The sequence below is a fragment of the Prionailurus bengalensis genome, chromosome D3 (genome assembly GCF_016509475.1).
Source record: "Prionailurus bengalensis isolate Pbe53 chromosome D3, Fcat_Pben_1.1_paternal_pri, whole genome shotgun sequence".
NCBI lineage: Eukaryota > Metazoa > Chordata > Mammalia > Carnivora > Felidae > Prionailurus > Prionailurus bengalensis.
This window is the reverse complement of record NC_057356.1, coordinates 46093463-46106351: the sequence shown is the minus strand read 5'-3', so window position 1 is coordinate 46106351 and position 12889 is coordinate 46093463. Positions and strand designations below refer to the sequence as shown.

The window sequence follows — 12889 nt, the reverse complement described above, 5'->3', positions numbered from 1 at the left end:
AGTAAAACTTACAACGTCTGTGAATGCTACAGGGCATTCTATAACATTAGTAGCAAACACGGGTCCAGCTTCTCCATCAGGCACAGTAGACAGAGTGCCTAGGGCCTCTGTATACTTTTAAGTTCACACAAAAATGTTTTAATTTATGTTTCTTTTAACTAAAAGAAAAATAAGAATGCAATCATAATGAATATGTAATCATGAAGCCAGCTTGTATTATATTTGTCTTTATACCAAGGCAGTTGTAAAATGTAACTTTAAATGGTTGTTTTGGAAGGAGGAAGGGGTACCCAAAAACAAAGGTGCTTAGGGCCCAAAAAATCATAATGCAGCCCTGAGCAAAAGGAGGGGTACTATGGACTGAATGGTGACCCCAGATTCCCACATTGAAGTCTTAACCCCCAATGTAAACATAGTTAGAGATAGGGCTTTTAGAAGGTAATTATTAGGCTAAATGTGCTCATAAGGGTGTGGCCTTAATCCAAGAGGGCTATTGCCTTTATACAAAGAGGAAGAGATTTCTCTCTCTCCACACACATGTACCTAGGAAAGACCTCTGTGAGCACTCAGTCAGAAGGCAGCTGTCTATGAGCGCCTGGGTGACTCAGTCAGTTAAGTATCCAACTCTTGGTTTCTGCTCAGGTCATGATCTCATGGTTGGTGGGACTGAGTCCAGAGTGGGGCTCCAAGCTGACAGCACAGAGCCTGCTTGGGATTCTCTCTCTCCCTTCCTCTCCCTCTGCCTTTCCCCGGCTGGCACGTGAGCTAGCTCTCTCTCTCTCTCTCTCTCTCAAAATAAATAAACAAGAAAGAAAGAAAGAAAGAAAGAAAGAAAGAAAGAAAGAAAGAAAGAAAGAAAGAAAGAAAGAAAAAGAAAGAAAGAGAAAGCAGGCAGCTGTCTAGAAGCCAGGAACTGGGTCCCCACCAGAAACCTAACTGGTCAGCACTTTGATCTACTTCTCAGTCCTCAGAGCCATAAGATATAAATTCCTGTTGTTTAACCCACCCAGTGTAAGGTATTTTGTTATGGCAGCCTAAGCTAATCCAGGGGAAAAAGTAAAAAAAAAAAAAAAAAAAAAAAAAAGTAAGCGAAGAAGGCCTGGGTCCATTAGCAATGGGCTCAGATATCACCAGGTGAAGTCAGTTGTATCCTACTACCCCAAAGACCCAGGTCTATCTTCATTTCCTCTTATTGAACTTCAGCCTTCAAAGTAGAAGCCAGGCAAGCTCAAAATCTGTGCCGTAGCTAGGCATTCTTTTTTCTTTGCCCACTTATATCATGACCTGCTTTGAAGTTTTTAAGTCAGCAGGGGAAAAAAAATGCTTCTATATTAGAAGGATTCAAAGGTATTTTCTTGTAATAAAATTTTATTAACACGAATATACTACTCAAAGCACATCCCTAGTCTAGAAGATGAGGTATAGTCAATGCTTAGTCAATGAGGTAACTGATGAGAAGGTTAAAGAATATGTTTTATGGAGGACAGTGTGATCATCTGTGTTGAAATACACTAAGAGGTCAAGTGTGATGACAGGAAAGGGGTGGTCATTAGATTGGGCAACCCAAAAAACCAATAACTTTCACAAGAGCAGGTGTCCCTATGATTATCTCGGCTTTGTGGGAAGGAAGGGAACTGTATCCTTATATCACTCCTTACAGCAAAATAATTCCAGATCATGATTTCCATGGAATCATTAAACTTTGGGGGGAAATATGGAATAATTTTTTATAATCCCACAAACTCATAAATTAATAAAGTATCTGCGACATATATGCTAGACAAATAGGTTAATTTTCTTAATAAATGGACAGCTTTACGAGTCCATATGAAAAAGAAAATAATACAAAATAAAAAACACAGGAAAAAAACAAAATCATTTATAAATGTATGAAGATTCTTAATCTCACTTATAATTAATCTCTCTTATAATCTCTCCTATAATTAATAAAATACAAATTAAAGCACCACGATTTTTAAAAATAAGAAATAAGTAAAATCACAGATGCCATTTTTCACCTATCAGAATGGGAAAGGTAACTGTTGCCAAGGAGGTGGGAATCAGGCACTTCTATATGTCGTTAGCAAAGGAGTAAATTGCAATCTCTTTGGAGCGCAGTTTAGCAAGACTGAAAATTAAAATGCACATTTCCGTTGAGCCAACAATATGTTTTTCCAACATATGCATACGATTGCAAGGATTTAGGCACAGGATGTTCACTGCATTATTGTTTTCGGTAACCAAAGTGACACACCAAGTGTCCAAAAGGATATTGATTAAATAAATTATGTAATGGATCAAAACGATTAACATGAGTATTTCTAGACTTCCCCTTCCATCTGCTAGGTAAAGAGAATTTTGTCTTGGGTCAACTTTCCCATCTGCCTCCCTAAAGTAAATGTTCCATAGCTTTTAGACATTTGTGATACGGTATCGTGAATAAAGCAGAGAACACAGAAAGATACACAGCTTTGTGGAATCCAGACAGGCTTAGGAATGTGAGGAGGCATATGGAAGAAAAAAGGCGAATTTTTTCAGTATCACTGGAACCATACAAACCCTTCATATATACCAGAAATGTGGCTTGAGACTTAAGTTATTTTGAAATATTTTTGGTTGGTGAACTATATTTTCCTGACTTAGGTACTTCTCTGAGACTGGCTTCCATCACTCTGACTTCAGAAATGCTACATACACATAATGAAATCCTATAGAGGTAGTAAAAGTGGTGAGGTGGAAAAGCATATTGCTAAATGCAAAAAAAAAAAAAAAAAAAACAAGCTTCAAACGGGGTACACTATATCCCACTTGTTTTAAAATATATTCACATATATGCTTTTGAATACATGGTTTTCCAAAGATGTTTCTGCATATTTATGAAGATGTATGTCTAATAATTTCATTTTCCCTCTCATTTTCTCCTTTATTATTATGCAATGTTTAATGGTGTTTATAATGATACTGATATTAAATATTGCTTAAACAAACTAACAAAAAGTTTCTCTTAGGATCTCAACCATGTTAAAACAATTTTCATGGAAAGAAAAAATACATGACAGTGTAACAGATTATTGACAATGATGGAATTATAAATAATTTTTTTTCTGTCTCTGAACTTTCGTGTATTTTCAGTTTCTACTATATGCATGAATTACTTTGTCATTAGCAAAAAGCCACATTTCTCTTAGAAATATGGTAGTTTACTTACAATATTTACAAAATGTTTCCTAGGCTTTTGGGTATTGAAGTACTACAAAAGAACCAGGAAAGAATGGCTAAAGGTCTTTTTGTTATCTTTTTGGTGAATAGTGGACATAATTAGTGGGGCATCAAATTTTCTCCCTGTCCCAGAAATGTTTCATATTTCTTTCACTCAAGTTAATTATTTAGTAAAGGCTTTTTTTCTTTTTTCCATCAGGACTTTGCTAAAATCGTAAGGGTAACTAATCCACCAGGATCCAAGGAATCCATTACAGCAGTAAGTTTAGAATTTGAGTGTGCATCGGAATCACCGGGAAGGCTTATTAAAACTCAAAGAGCTGGGGCGCCTGGGTGGCTCAGTCGGTTTAGGCGCCTGACGTCAGCTCAGGTCATGATTTCACTGTCTGTGAGTTCGAGCCCTGCCTGGGGCTCTGTATTGACAGCACAGAGCCTAGAGCCTGCTTCAGACTCTGTGTCTCCTCTCTCTCTGCTCCTCCCCTGCTCATGCTGTGTCTTTGTCTCAAAAATAAATAAAAACATAAAAAAAAAATTCAAAGAGCTGGCTCATCCCGAGTTTCTGATTCAGTGGGTCTAGGTTGGAACCTCCAATTTGCCTAACACGTTCCCAGGTGATGCTGATACTGCTGGTTCGGTGACAACAGTTCGAGTCCCTCCACAACTAACGCATTCTATTTTATCTCAAATGAATCATTAAGGACAGAAAAGCACACGGTTGGAAGAGGGCCAGGTAGCCCTTGTGTAAAATCTAGGACTGAGGTTTAGAAGAAATCCCTATAGTTTCAATGTCCAGCCACCTGGGAAGCTGATATCCCAGGACTGAGGGGGTGGGCAGGCAAGACTGTAACCAAAGTAGACGTTTTGTAAAGTGCGCCGGGAATATCACCTACATCATGGTCCTACCTAGGACTGGGTTTGATCACTGCTACAGATGGATATTTAGTCTTTTCATTGTAAACTGGCTTCCACTTTAGGAAAAGAAATCCTTACTTTCATTTCCTTAACTTCAAGGTGGTAATGACTGATGCTTCGGAGCAGTCTCAATAATTGAAATCTGAGGCGAAATGTTACTAGAAATGCATATAATATGCATTATATTTTTGCAAGAGCAAGGCTCAAAAATGAAGACGCTTCTTTGTGTTACTTGATTTCATCTAGAAATTAAAAATGGACCTGGCGCCACCTCTGGGTCAACCTTGAGGGTAGGGTGGGGAGTCTTCTCCCGCCCACGGGTCCAAAGCCACGAGACTCTGCCAGCAGGTGGTGCAGTTCTAGCGCTTTTCCGAACGTGGGCTGAGAGGCCACAAAGCGGAGATTGGTTAGCTCAGGAGCCTCGCCCACCGCCGCGCTCCGCCCCTCGCGCTCCGGGATCACAACACCGTCAGGCCACCGCGCGGCACCGCCCCATATGTCGCGGAAGCCCAGGCGCGGATTCCTTTTTGGGTGTTGAGTTCGTGGCGGAGAATTTGCTCGGAATGCTAATCGGGGCCGAAATAAATACATATTCCGCTGAGGAGTGGGATCGGAATTGGGAAAACAGTCTCCAAACGCTCCCATTTGCTAAAACCTCCTCGCCCACGGTCCCCAGCCCTGGAAAGACAAAAACGGGGGAAAGTTAAAACATCAAAACCACACGCTTTCGGAAATATCCTCCCAGGCCAGATTCCAGAAGTTCGGCTGCCCTGGTCTGGGATCCCTACCCTATATCGCACCCCCAGAACCTTAGAACCACGAAAAGCTAAGCTGGTAACCCAGAAGCCGCCCCGCCTGGTGCCCGTGGCACAGTCCGGCCCAGCGGCCCAGTTCGGCCCCGCCCCTCCAAGGCTGGGCCCTGCCCCCTGCCCCGCCCCCCCCCCCTGGGTCGACCTCGCCCCGCCCAGAACGGCTGCTGGGCGTCCCTGCAGGGGCACCACCCAGAAGGAGGAGGGGCCAACGACGCCTTCCTCTTTCCTGACTAGCGCTGGCTCCCCGCCGCCGTCACGCGTCCCCGCCCTCCGCCGGCACGGGATCCTGAGCTCGCCCCGCGCGCCGAGCCGAGCCGAGTCAAGTCGAGTCTCGCCGATGGCTGCAGCACCGCACCAAGGCAGCATGACCGCGCGCGGCCCAGCCCTCGGCCTCCTTCTGCTGCTGCTGTGTCCCGCGCAGGTGAGGGGACGCCCACGACCTGGGAGGGCTGTGGGGGAGCGAGGAGGGCCGCGAGGCTAGGGGGAGGGTGGCGGGCGGTGCGGCGGGGAGTGCGTCCCGTTCCCTGAGGGGACGCGGGTCCAGTGGCTCCTGGGGAAGTTGGTCCAGCGATGGAGCCCCCGGCGCCACCCCCCCCCCCCCCGCCCCGACTCCGGTTTCTTTCCCCGGCCACGCACTTTCCCCTGTGATGGCAACTGGAAGCGGCTTGTTTGACCTGTCTTGAGCTCATTTCATCTGTGGCCACCTAATTTCTGGGCTTAGGATGTAGAATCAGAGGGAAGGACGAAAGTGGGTACAGAGACGGAGGGATGTTATTTATTTAACCTGCCTTAAAAAAAAAATAGCCCTGCCACATGCACACGAACTCTATGAATTTGTTCACAATATCCGACCACTCCCATCGGACCAGGTGGGAAGGGAGGTAAAGAAGAAACAAACTGCCAAGCACCAAATTGAAACAGTCCTAAGTAAGTCAGCTTGGTTTTCTCTAGAGTGCAAGTTACTTGTTATTAACTCTTTTATGTCTTCAGAAACTGAGGCCCAGCAGGGGATAATTGAGTTTCCCCTTGTCACAATATTAACTAGCTACGGAATGGGGCCTAACTCCCTGGGTCAGCTTTTCCTTGGTTCAGTATCCTAGGGCATAAATGCCTCACTGCTCTTCATTATTATTGTTGTTGTTGTTACCTAAACGTTAGGTGTACAGCTTCATAATTTAATATCTGTATACACTGCAAAGTGATCCCACAAGCCTAGTTACCATTAATAACCATACAGTTGCCCTTTCACCCATTTTGCCCAACCCTCAACCCCCTTCCCCTCTGATGCTTAGTCTGTTATCTGTATCTATGATTTTGTTTTTGCTTTGTTTTGTTAGATTCCACATATCAGTGAAATCACCTGGTATTTGTCTTTCTCCATCTGACTTATTTTACTTAGCTGTCCAAATGGCAAGATTTCCCTTTCTTTCTTTCTTTCTTTCTTTCTTTCTTTCTTTCTTTCTTTCTTTCTTTTTTATAGCTGACTAGTATCCCATTGTATAAATACATCACATCTTTATCCATTCATCTGTCAATGGACATTTAGGTTGTTTCCATATCTTGATTATTGTGAATAATGCTGCAGTGAATGTAGGGGGGTACACATATCTTTTTGAATTGGTGTTTCCATTTTCTTCTGATAAATATTCCGAAGTGGAATAGCTGGGTCATATGATAGTTCTAGTCTTAATTTTTTGAGGAATCACATAGTATTTTCCACAGTGGTTGTACCAATTTACAATCCCACCAACAGTATACAAGGGTTTCTCTTTCTCCACACCCTCACCAACGTTTGTCATTTCTTGTTTCTTTGATAATATCCATTCTAACAGGTACAAGGTGATACCTCATTGTGATTTTGATTTGCTTTTCCCTGTTAGTGATCTTGAGCATCTTTTCACGTGGCTGTTGTGTGTCTTGTGTGCCATCTGTATGCCTCTGAGGAAATGTCTGTTCAGATCTTCTGCCCATTGTTTAATTAGGTTGTTTTTTTGGTTGGTGTTGTTGAGTTGTATGAGTTCTTTATAAATTTTGGATATTAACCCTTTATCGGGTATATGGTGTGCAAATATGTTCTCCATTCAGTAGGTTGCCTTTTCATTTTGATGATAATTTGCTGTGCAGAAACTTTTCAGTTTGGTACAGTCCCACTTATTTATTTTTCTTTTTGTGTCCCTTGTTTTTGGAGTCAGATCCACAGAGACATCACTAAGACTGATGTCAAGGAGATTACCGCCAATGTTTTCTTCCAGAAATTTTATGGTTTCAGGTCTTCCATTCAAGTCTTTAATCCATTTTGAGGTAATTTTTGTAAATGGTGTAAGATAGTGGTCCAGTTTCATACTTTTGCATGTGATTGTCCAGTTTTCCCAATACCAGTTATTGAAGAGACTGTCCTTTCTCTGTTGTATGTTCTTGGCTCATTTGTTGTATATTAATTTTCCATATTTATGTGGGCTTATTTCTGGACTTTGAATTCTATTCCATTGATCTGTGTCTTTGTTTATACCAATACCACATTACTTTCTTTACTATAGCTTTGTGACATAGTTTGAAATGAGGGAGTGTGGTATCTCCAGCCTTGTTCTTCTTTTTTAAGATTGTTTTGGCTTTTGAGTATCTTTTGTGGTTCCATATAAATCTTAATATTATTTGTTCCTGTTCTGTAAAGTGAACCATTGGAATTTTGATGGGTTTTTCACTGAATACACTACATACACTGTGTGTAGATTGCTTTAGGTGGTATGGACATTTTAACAATATTCTTTTAATTCATGAGCACAGATTATCTTTCCATTTCTTTGTGTGTTCTTCAGTTTGTTTTATCAGTGTCTAATAGTTTTCACCTCCTTGGTTAAATTTATTCCTAGATATTTTATTCTTTTTAACGTAATTGTAAATGGAATTCTTAGTTTCTCTTTATGAATTTTCATTGTTAGTGTATAGAGATGCCACAGATTTCTGTACATTGATTTTTGTATCCTCTGTGATTTTACTGAATTCATGTATCATCTGCAAATAGTAACAGATTTTACTTTTTCCTTTCTGATTTGGATGCTTTTATTTCTTTGGCCCAATTGCCATGGCTATGACTTCCAATATTATGTTTAACAAAAGTGGTGAGAATAGGCATCCTGTTCTTAGATGAAGAGCTGTCAACTTCACCATTGAGTATGGTATTAGCTATAGGATTGCCATGATGGCCTTTGTTATGTTGAGGTATGTTCCTTCTATATCCACTTTGTTGAGAGTGGTTATATTCATCATAAATGGATGTTGAATTTTGTCAAATGTTTTTTCTGCATTTATTGAGATGATCATATAATTTTTTGTGTCATCTTGTTGATATGATGTATCATATTAATTGATCTACAGATGTTGAACTATCCTTGAATCTGTGGAATAAATCCCACTTGATCATCATGTATGATCCTTTTCAATCATTTAGATTTTGTGTGCTAATATTTTGTTGCGGATTTTTGCATCTGTGTTCATCAAGAATATTGGCCTGTAATTTTTTTTTTTTTTAATAGTGCCCTGGTCTGGTTTTGGTATAAGGGTAATGCTGGCCTCATAAAATGTGTTTGAAGGCTTTTCCTCCAAGACTTTGAGTGTAGGTATTAAATTAATGTTTGGTGGAATTTGGTAGGGAAGCCATCTGGTCCTGAACTTTGTTGGGAAGTTTTTAATTACTGTTTCAATCTCCTTGCTAGTAATCAGTCTCTTCAGATCTCCTGTTTCTTCATAATTCAGTCTTGAAAGATTGTATGTTTCTAACAATTTCTCCATTTCTTCTAGGTTGTCTAGTTTGTTGGCTTATAATTGTTCACAGTAGTCTCTTATGGTCCTTTGTATTTCTGTGGTATTACTTGTAACTTCTCTTCCATTTCTTAATTTTGAGCCCTCTTTTTTTTCCTAGTCACAGACTGAAAGTGAAGGGATGGAAAAAAATATTCTGTACAAGTGGAAATGGAAAGAATACTGAAGTAGCTATATTCATATCAGACAAAATAGACTTTAAAACACAGACTGGGCGCCAGGGTGGCTTAGTCGGTTAAGTGTCTGGCTTCTCCTCAGGTCATGATCTCACGGTTTGTGGGTTTGAGCCCTGCATCGGGCTCTGTGCTGACATCTCAGAGCCTGGAGCCTACTTGCAATTCTGTGTCTCCCCCTTTCTCTCCCTTTCTCCCTCCCTACCTCCCTCCCTCTCTCCTTCTCTCTCTCTCCTTCTCTCTCTCTCTCTCTCTCTCTCCTTCCCTGACTTGTGCTCTATCAAAAGTAAATAAAAATTAAAAGAAAAACAAACCCACAGACTAATAAAAGACAATGAAGGGCATTCATTACATAATGATAAAGGGGTCAATCCAGCAAGAAGATATAACATTTATAAACATATATGCATCCAACATTAAAGCACCAAAATATATAACACAAATATTAACAGACCTAAAGGGAGAAATTGAAAGATACAATAATAGTAGGAGATTTTAACATCCTACTTTCATCAACAGATAGACAAAAAATCAGTAAACATCAGCTTTAAATGACACATTAGACCAGATGGACTTAATGGATATGGACAGAACACTCCATCTAAAAGCAGAACACTCAATCTAAAAGAACACATTCTTCTCAGGTGTGCATGGAACATTCTGTAGGATTGCATGTTGGGTCACAAACAAATCTCAATAAATTCAGTAAGGTTGAAATCATATCACGCATCTTTTCCAACCATGGTAGTATGAAACTAGAAATTAATTACATGTATAAAACGGGGTCGGGGGTGCCTGGGTATCAGTCAGTTAAGCATCTGACTTCAGCTCAGGTCATATTCTCTCGGTTCGTGAGCTCAAGCTCCACATTGGGCTCTCTGTTGTCAGTGCAGGGCCCACTTAGGATCCTCTGTCTCCCTCTCTCTCTGCCCTTCTCCCACCCCTCAAAAATTTTAAACTAGAAAAGCATCTCTTTTAAAAAAAAAAAAAAGAAGAAAACAGGAAAACCCACAAAAGCAAGCATATTAAACAACATGCTACTCACCAACCAATGGGTCACTGAAGAAAATCAAAGGAGAAATTTAAAAATACTGAGAGAAAAATTAAAACAGAAATATGACATACCAAAATCTATGGGATGCAGCAAAAGCAGTTCTTAGAGTGAAGTTAATAGTGATACAGGCCTACTTCAAGAAAGAAGGAAAATCTCAAACAGTGTAATGTAACTTTACACCTAAGGAACCTAGAAAAAGAGCAAACAAAGCCCCAAATTAGTAGAAGGAAGGGAATAATAAAGATCAGAGCAGAAATAAATGAATTAGAAACTAAAAAGATGAAAAATGATCAATGAAATTAAAAGCTGGTTCTTTGAACAGAGAAAATTGACAAACTCTTAGCTACATTCACTGCTATTTCTGTGTCTGCAGTTTTCTTTTATTCATTCATTCATTCATTCAATTATTTTTAAATGTTTATTTTTGAGAGCGAGAGAGTGTGTGTGTGTGAGAGGGAGAGGGGCAGAAAGAGGGAGACACAGAATCCGAAACAGGCTCCAGGTTCCACGCTGTCGGCACAGCACCCAGTGCCAGGCCCAAACCCATGAACCGCGAGATCATGATCTGAGCTGAAGTTGGACGCCCAAGTGACTGAGCCACCCAGGCACCCCTGCTGTTTTCTCTTTTAAAACTAGGGGTTGAGGCTCCTGGGTGGCTGAGTTGGTTACACCCAACTTTGGCTCAGGTCATGACCTCATGGTTCACAAGTTTAAGCCTCAAGTTGGATTCTCTGCTGTCAGCATGGAGCCCCACTTCAGATTCTCTCTCTCAAAAAGTAAACAAATTAAAAAAAAAAAAGAAAGAAAAAACAGTGGTTGAAGGGAGGTGGGTGAAAGTCTAAGGATATAGCATAGTGCTGATTAAACCAGATGAGGATGCAAGAGTGAAGGTCTGGGAATTTGGTGACCTTGTGCCCCCCTCATGGACATGTCAGTAACAAGGAGGTAGTAAATCAGAAGGGAAAGCAAATAAGGGAGCTTCCCTGGACTAGGAGACCTCTCAAATTTCTGGGTGGTTCTTGGAAGCAGGTAGGTTTTGCTGACGTGGTGAGGGCCCAAGAACCAGGAGAAGAGCTGTGGCTCCCTCCCCTATGTATGTAGAGGGGCTCCCCAGCAGTGTGGGCTTGTGGAATAGCACACATTTGGTATTTGGTGCCTTGTTGGGAGGGGGGCAGAAGAGAGCAGGTAAGTGGTTTGGAATGGGGTCAGTGGGTAGACCACTCACTAGCTCTTGCTTTGGACACATTGCTCTGTCAAACCTTAGTTCCTTTTCAAGACAGACAAGGTGTAGGATTATTGAGGTTGTTGAGTAATATGGCATATGGAGAGACGTTATGACTGTGGTAAAAACTCAAGGAACAGTAGCACTTCTGTGCCTTTAAGACAATACAGCTGTTCAGTTTCCCTGGAGTTTTAGGTCAGGATCTAGTAGACAGGCTTCACACTGGTAAGTAGCTTTAACTTAACTCTGAAATCCTTTTACCTCAAGGTAGTATCCAAGGCTGATGGCCAATGAGTGCGTCTCCTCATAGGACTTTTCGGGTAGGTCAGAGGTTCATCATGAGTCTCTTGCAAAATGCCTGGATAGGTCTGTAAATCTTAACTGGAAAGATTCCTTTGTTATTTTACAAATTAACTCCCTCACAGGCTTTCAGCACACCTGAACAGGCTGGGGGAAGAAGGAGAGGGGTCTGCTTTGAGAATTCTTACCAGTGATAGCATCTTGTCTGGGTTCAGTCTGAGCACTCAGGAAGTTCTTTCGCAGAATTAACAGACTAACTGTCCTTTGGGGGGATTTTTGCTTTTCTTAATTTTTAATTTTTACAGATGATGAAATAACATTACTAGATTGCGTGGCTTTTAAGCCTTGTAGTCACCCAAATAATGTGTGCAGTTTTGAGAAATCACATATATATCTCCTGATTGTAATTTTTATAAGCTTTTTTTTAGGAACTTAGAGCATAGTGAGGTCTAAGTAGGAATTAAGCCATTAAAATGGCTTTTCCTGAATAGATCAGGAATGGTTTAATCTTTCAACCTGGAGAGCATTGAAGAAAACCCACATTCACCCCAATTTCAGATGGTTAATCTTTCCCAGTCTCTCCTACTCCTTGATTGATACTGTGCTCAGATATCTTATTAACATAAGTAATCAAGGGAAAATGAGGTTTTTATTTTAGCGAGTGGGCAGAAAGAAAACGGCTTGCTGAATAGGTCTTTGTATTGCCTCAGTGTTTGTCATATTACCCAGAACAAAGAATCCCTCTGGTCTGAAGACAGTATGATCTCTCTTTCCTGGGTGATCCTTCCCCACCCTCCACTCCTCCCAAAAGGGAGGCTTTTCAGAGTGTTTTAAGGATGAGATATTACCTACTGCGGAAGCTGGTGTTAAGCCATCTCTAATCTGATCGTGGGCGCCCTTTCTGCCCTGTCACCCACAGCTCTGTGAAGGGCATCAGCTCTCTGGCCAAAAAAAACCGACTTAACGACTTGCTATCAAAACCCTGCCCATCTTCCAAGGCCCAGTTCAAATGCTACATCATCCGGGACATTTGTTATCCTGTTCCCCCAACTAGAATGCCTACCTTCTGAAGCTGTAAATCTGTGTTTATACTGCAGCAGCAGCTTTTACCTATCTGTGGGTCTTGACTCTTGCTCTCACCAAGAGTGATCCTGGGCAAGCCAGTGATCCCCTGGCACCTCAGTCTCTTCCTCTGTAAAGTCGGGTTAACAACTATGCCTGTTTCTCACGGTGCTTATGGAAAGAGAGAGAAATATTGTTTGAATTGAAGTACTAGATTACAGGCTCCTTGTGGGCAAGAACTGTATTTTACCAATTCCACTATGGCCAAGACTCTCTTTTTGGAGTCATCAGATCATTGGGCCTTTGTGGGTTTAGG

General features: G+C 41.2%; 1 protein-coding gene across 2 annotated transcripts in view; it reads left to right on the top strand.

Moving 5' to 3' along the window:
* The first annotated feature begins 5129 nt into the window (after positions 1 to 5129).
* NPC1 (NPC intracellular cholesterol transporter 1) overlaps positions 5130 to 12889 on the top strand; it is a 55215-nt gene continuing 47455 nt past the window's right edge. The window contains exon 1 of one of the 2 annotated variants that reach the window (XM_043558454.1): positions 5130 to 5364. In XM_043558454.1, coding sequence (XP_043414389.1) covers positions 5281 to 5364 — 84 coding nt within the window. In that variant the 5' untranslated portion in view covers positions 5130 to 5280. The remainder of the gene's footprint in view (positions 5365 to 12889) is intronic. The other variant, XM_043558455.1, reaches the window with a different exon arrangement.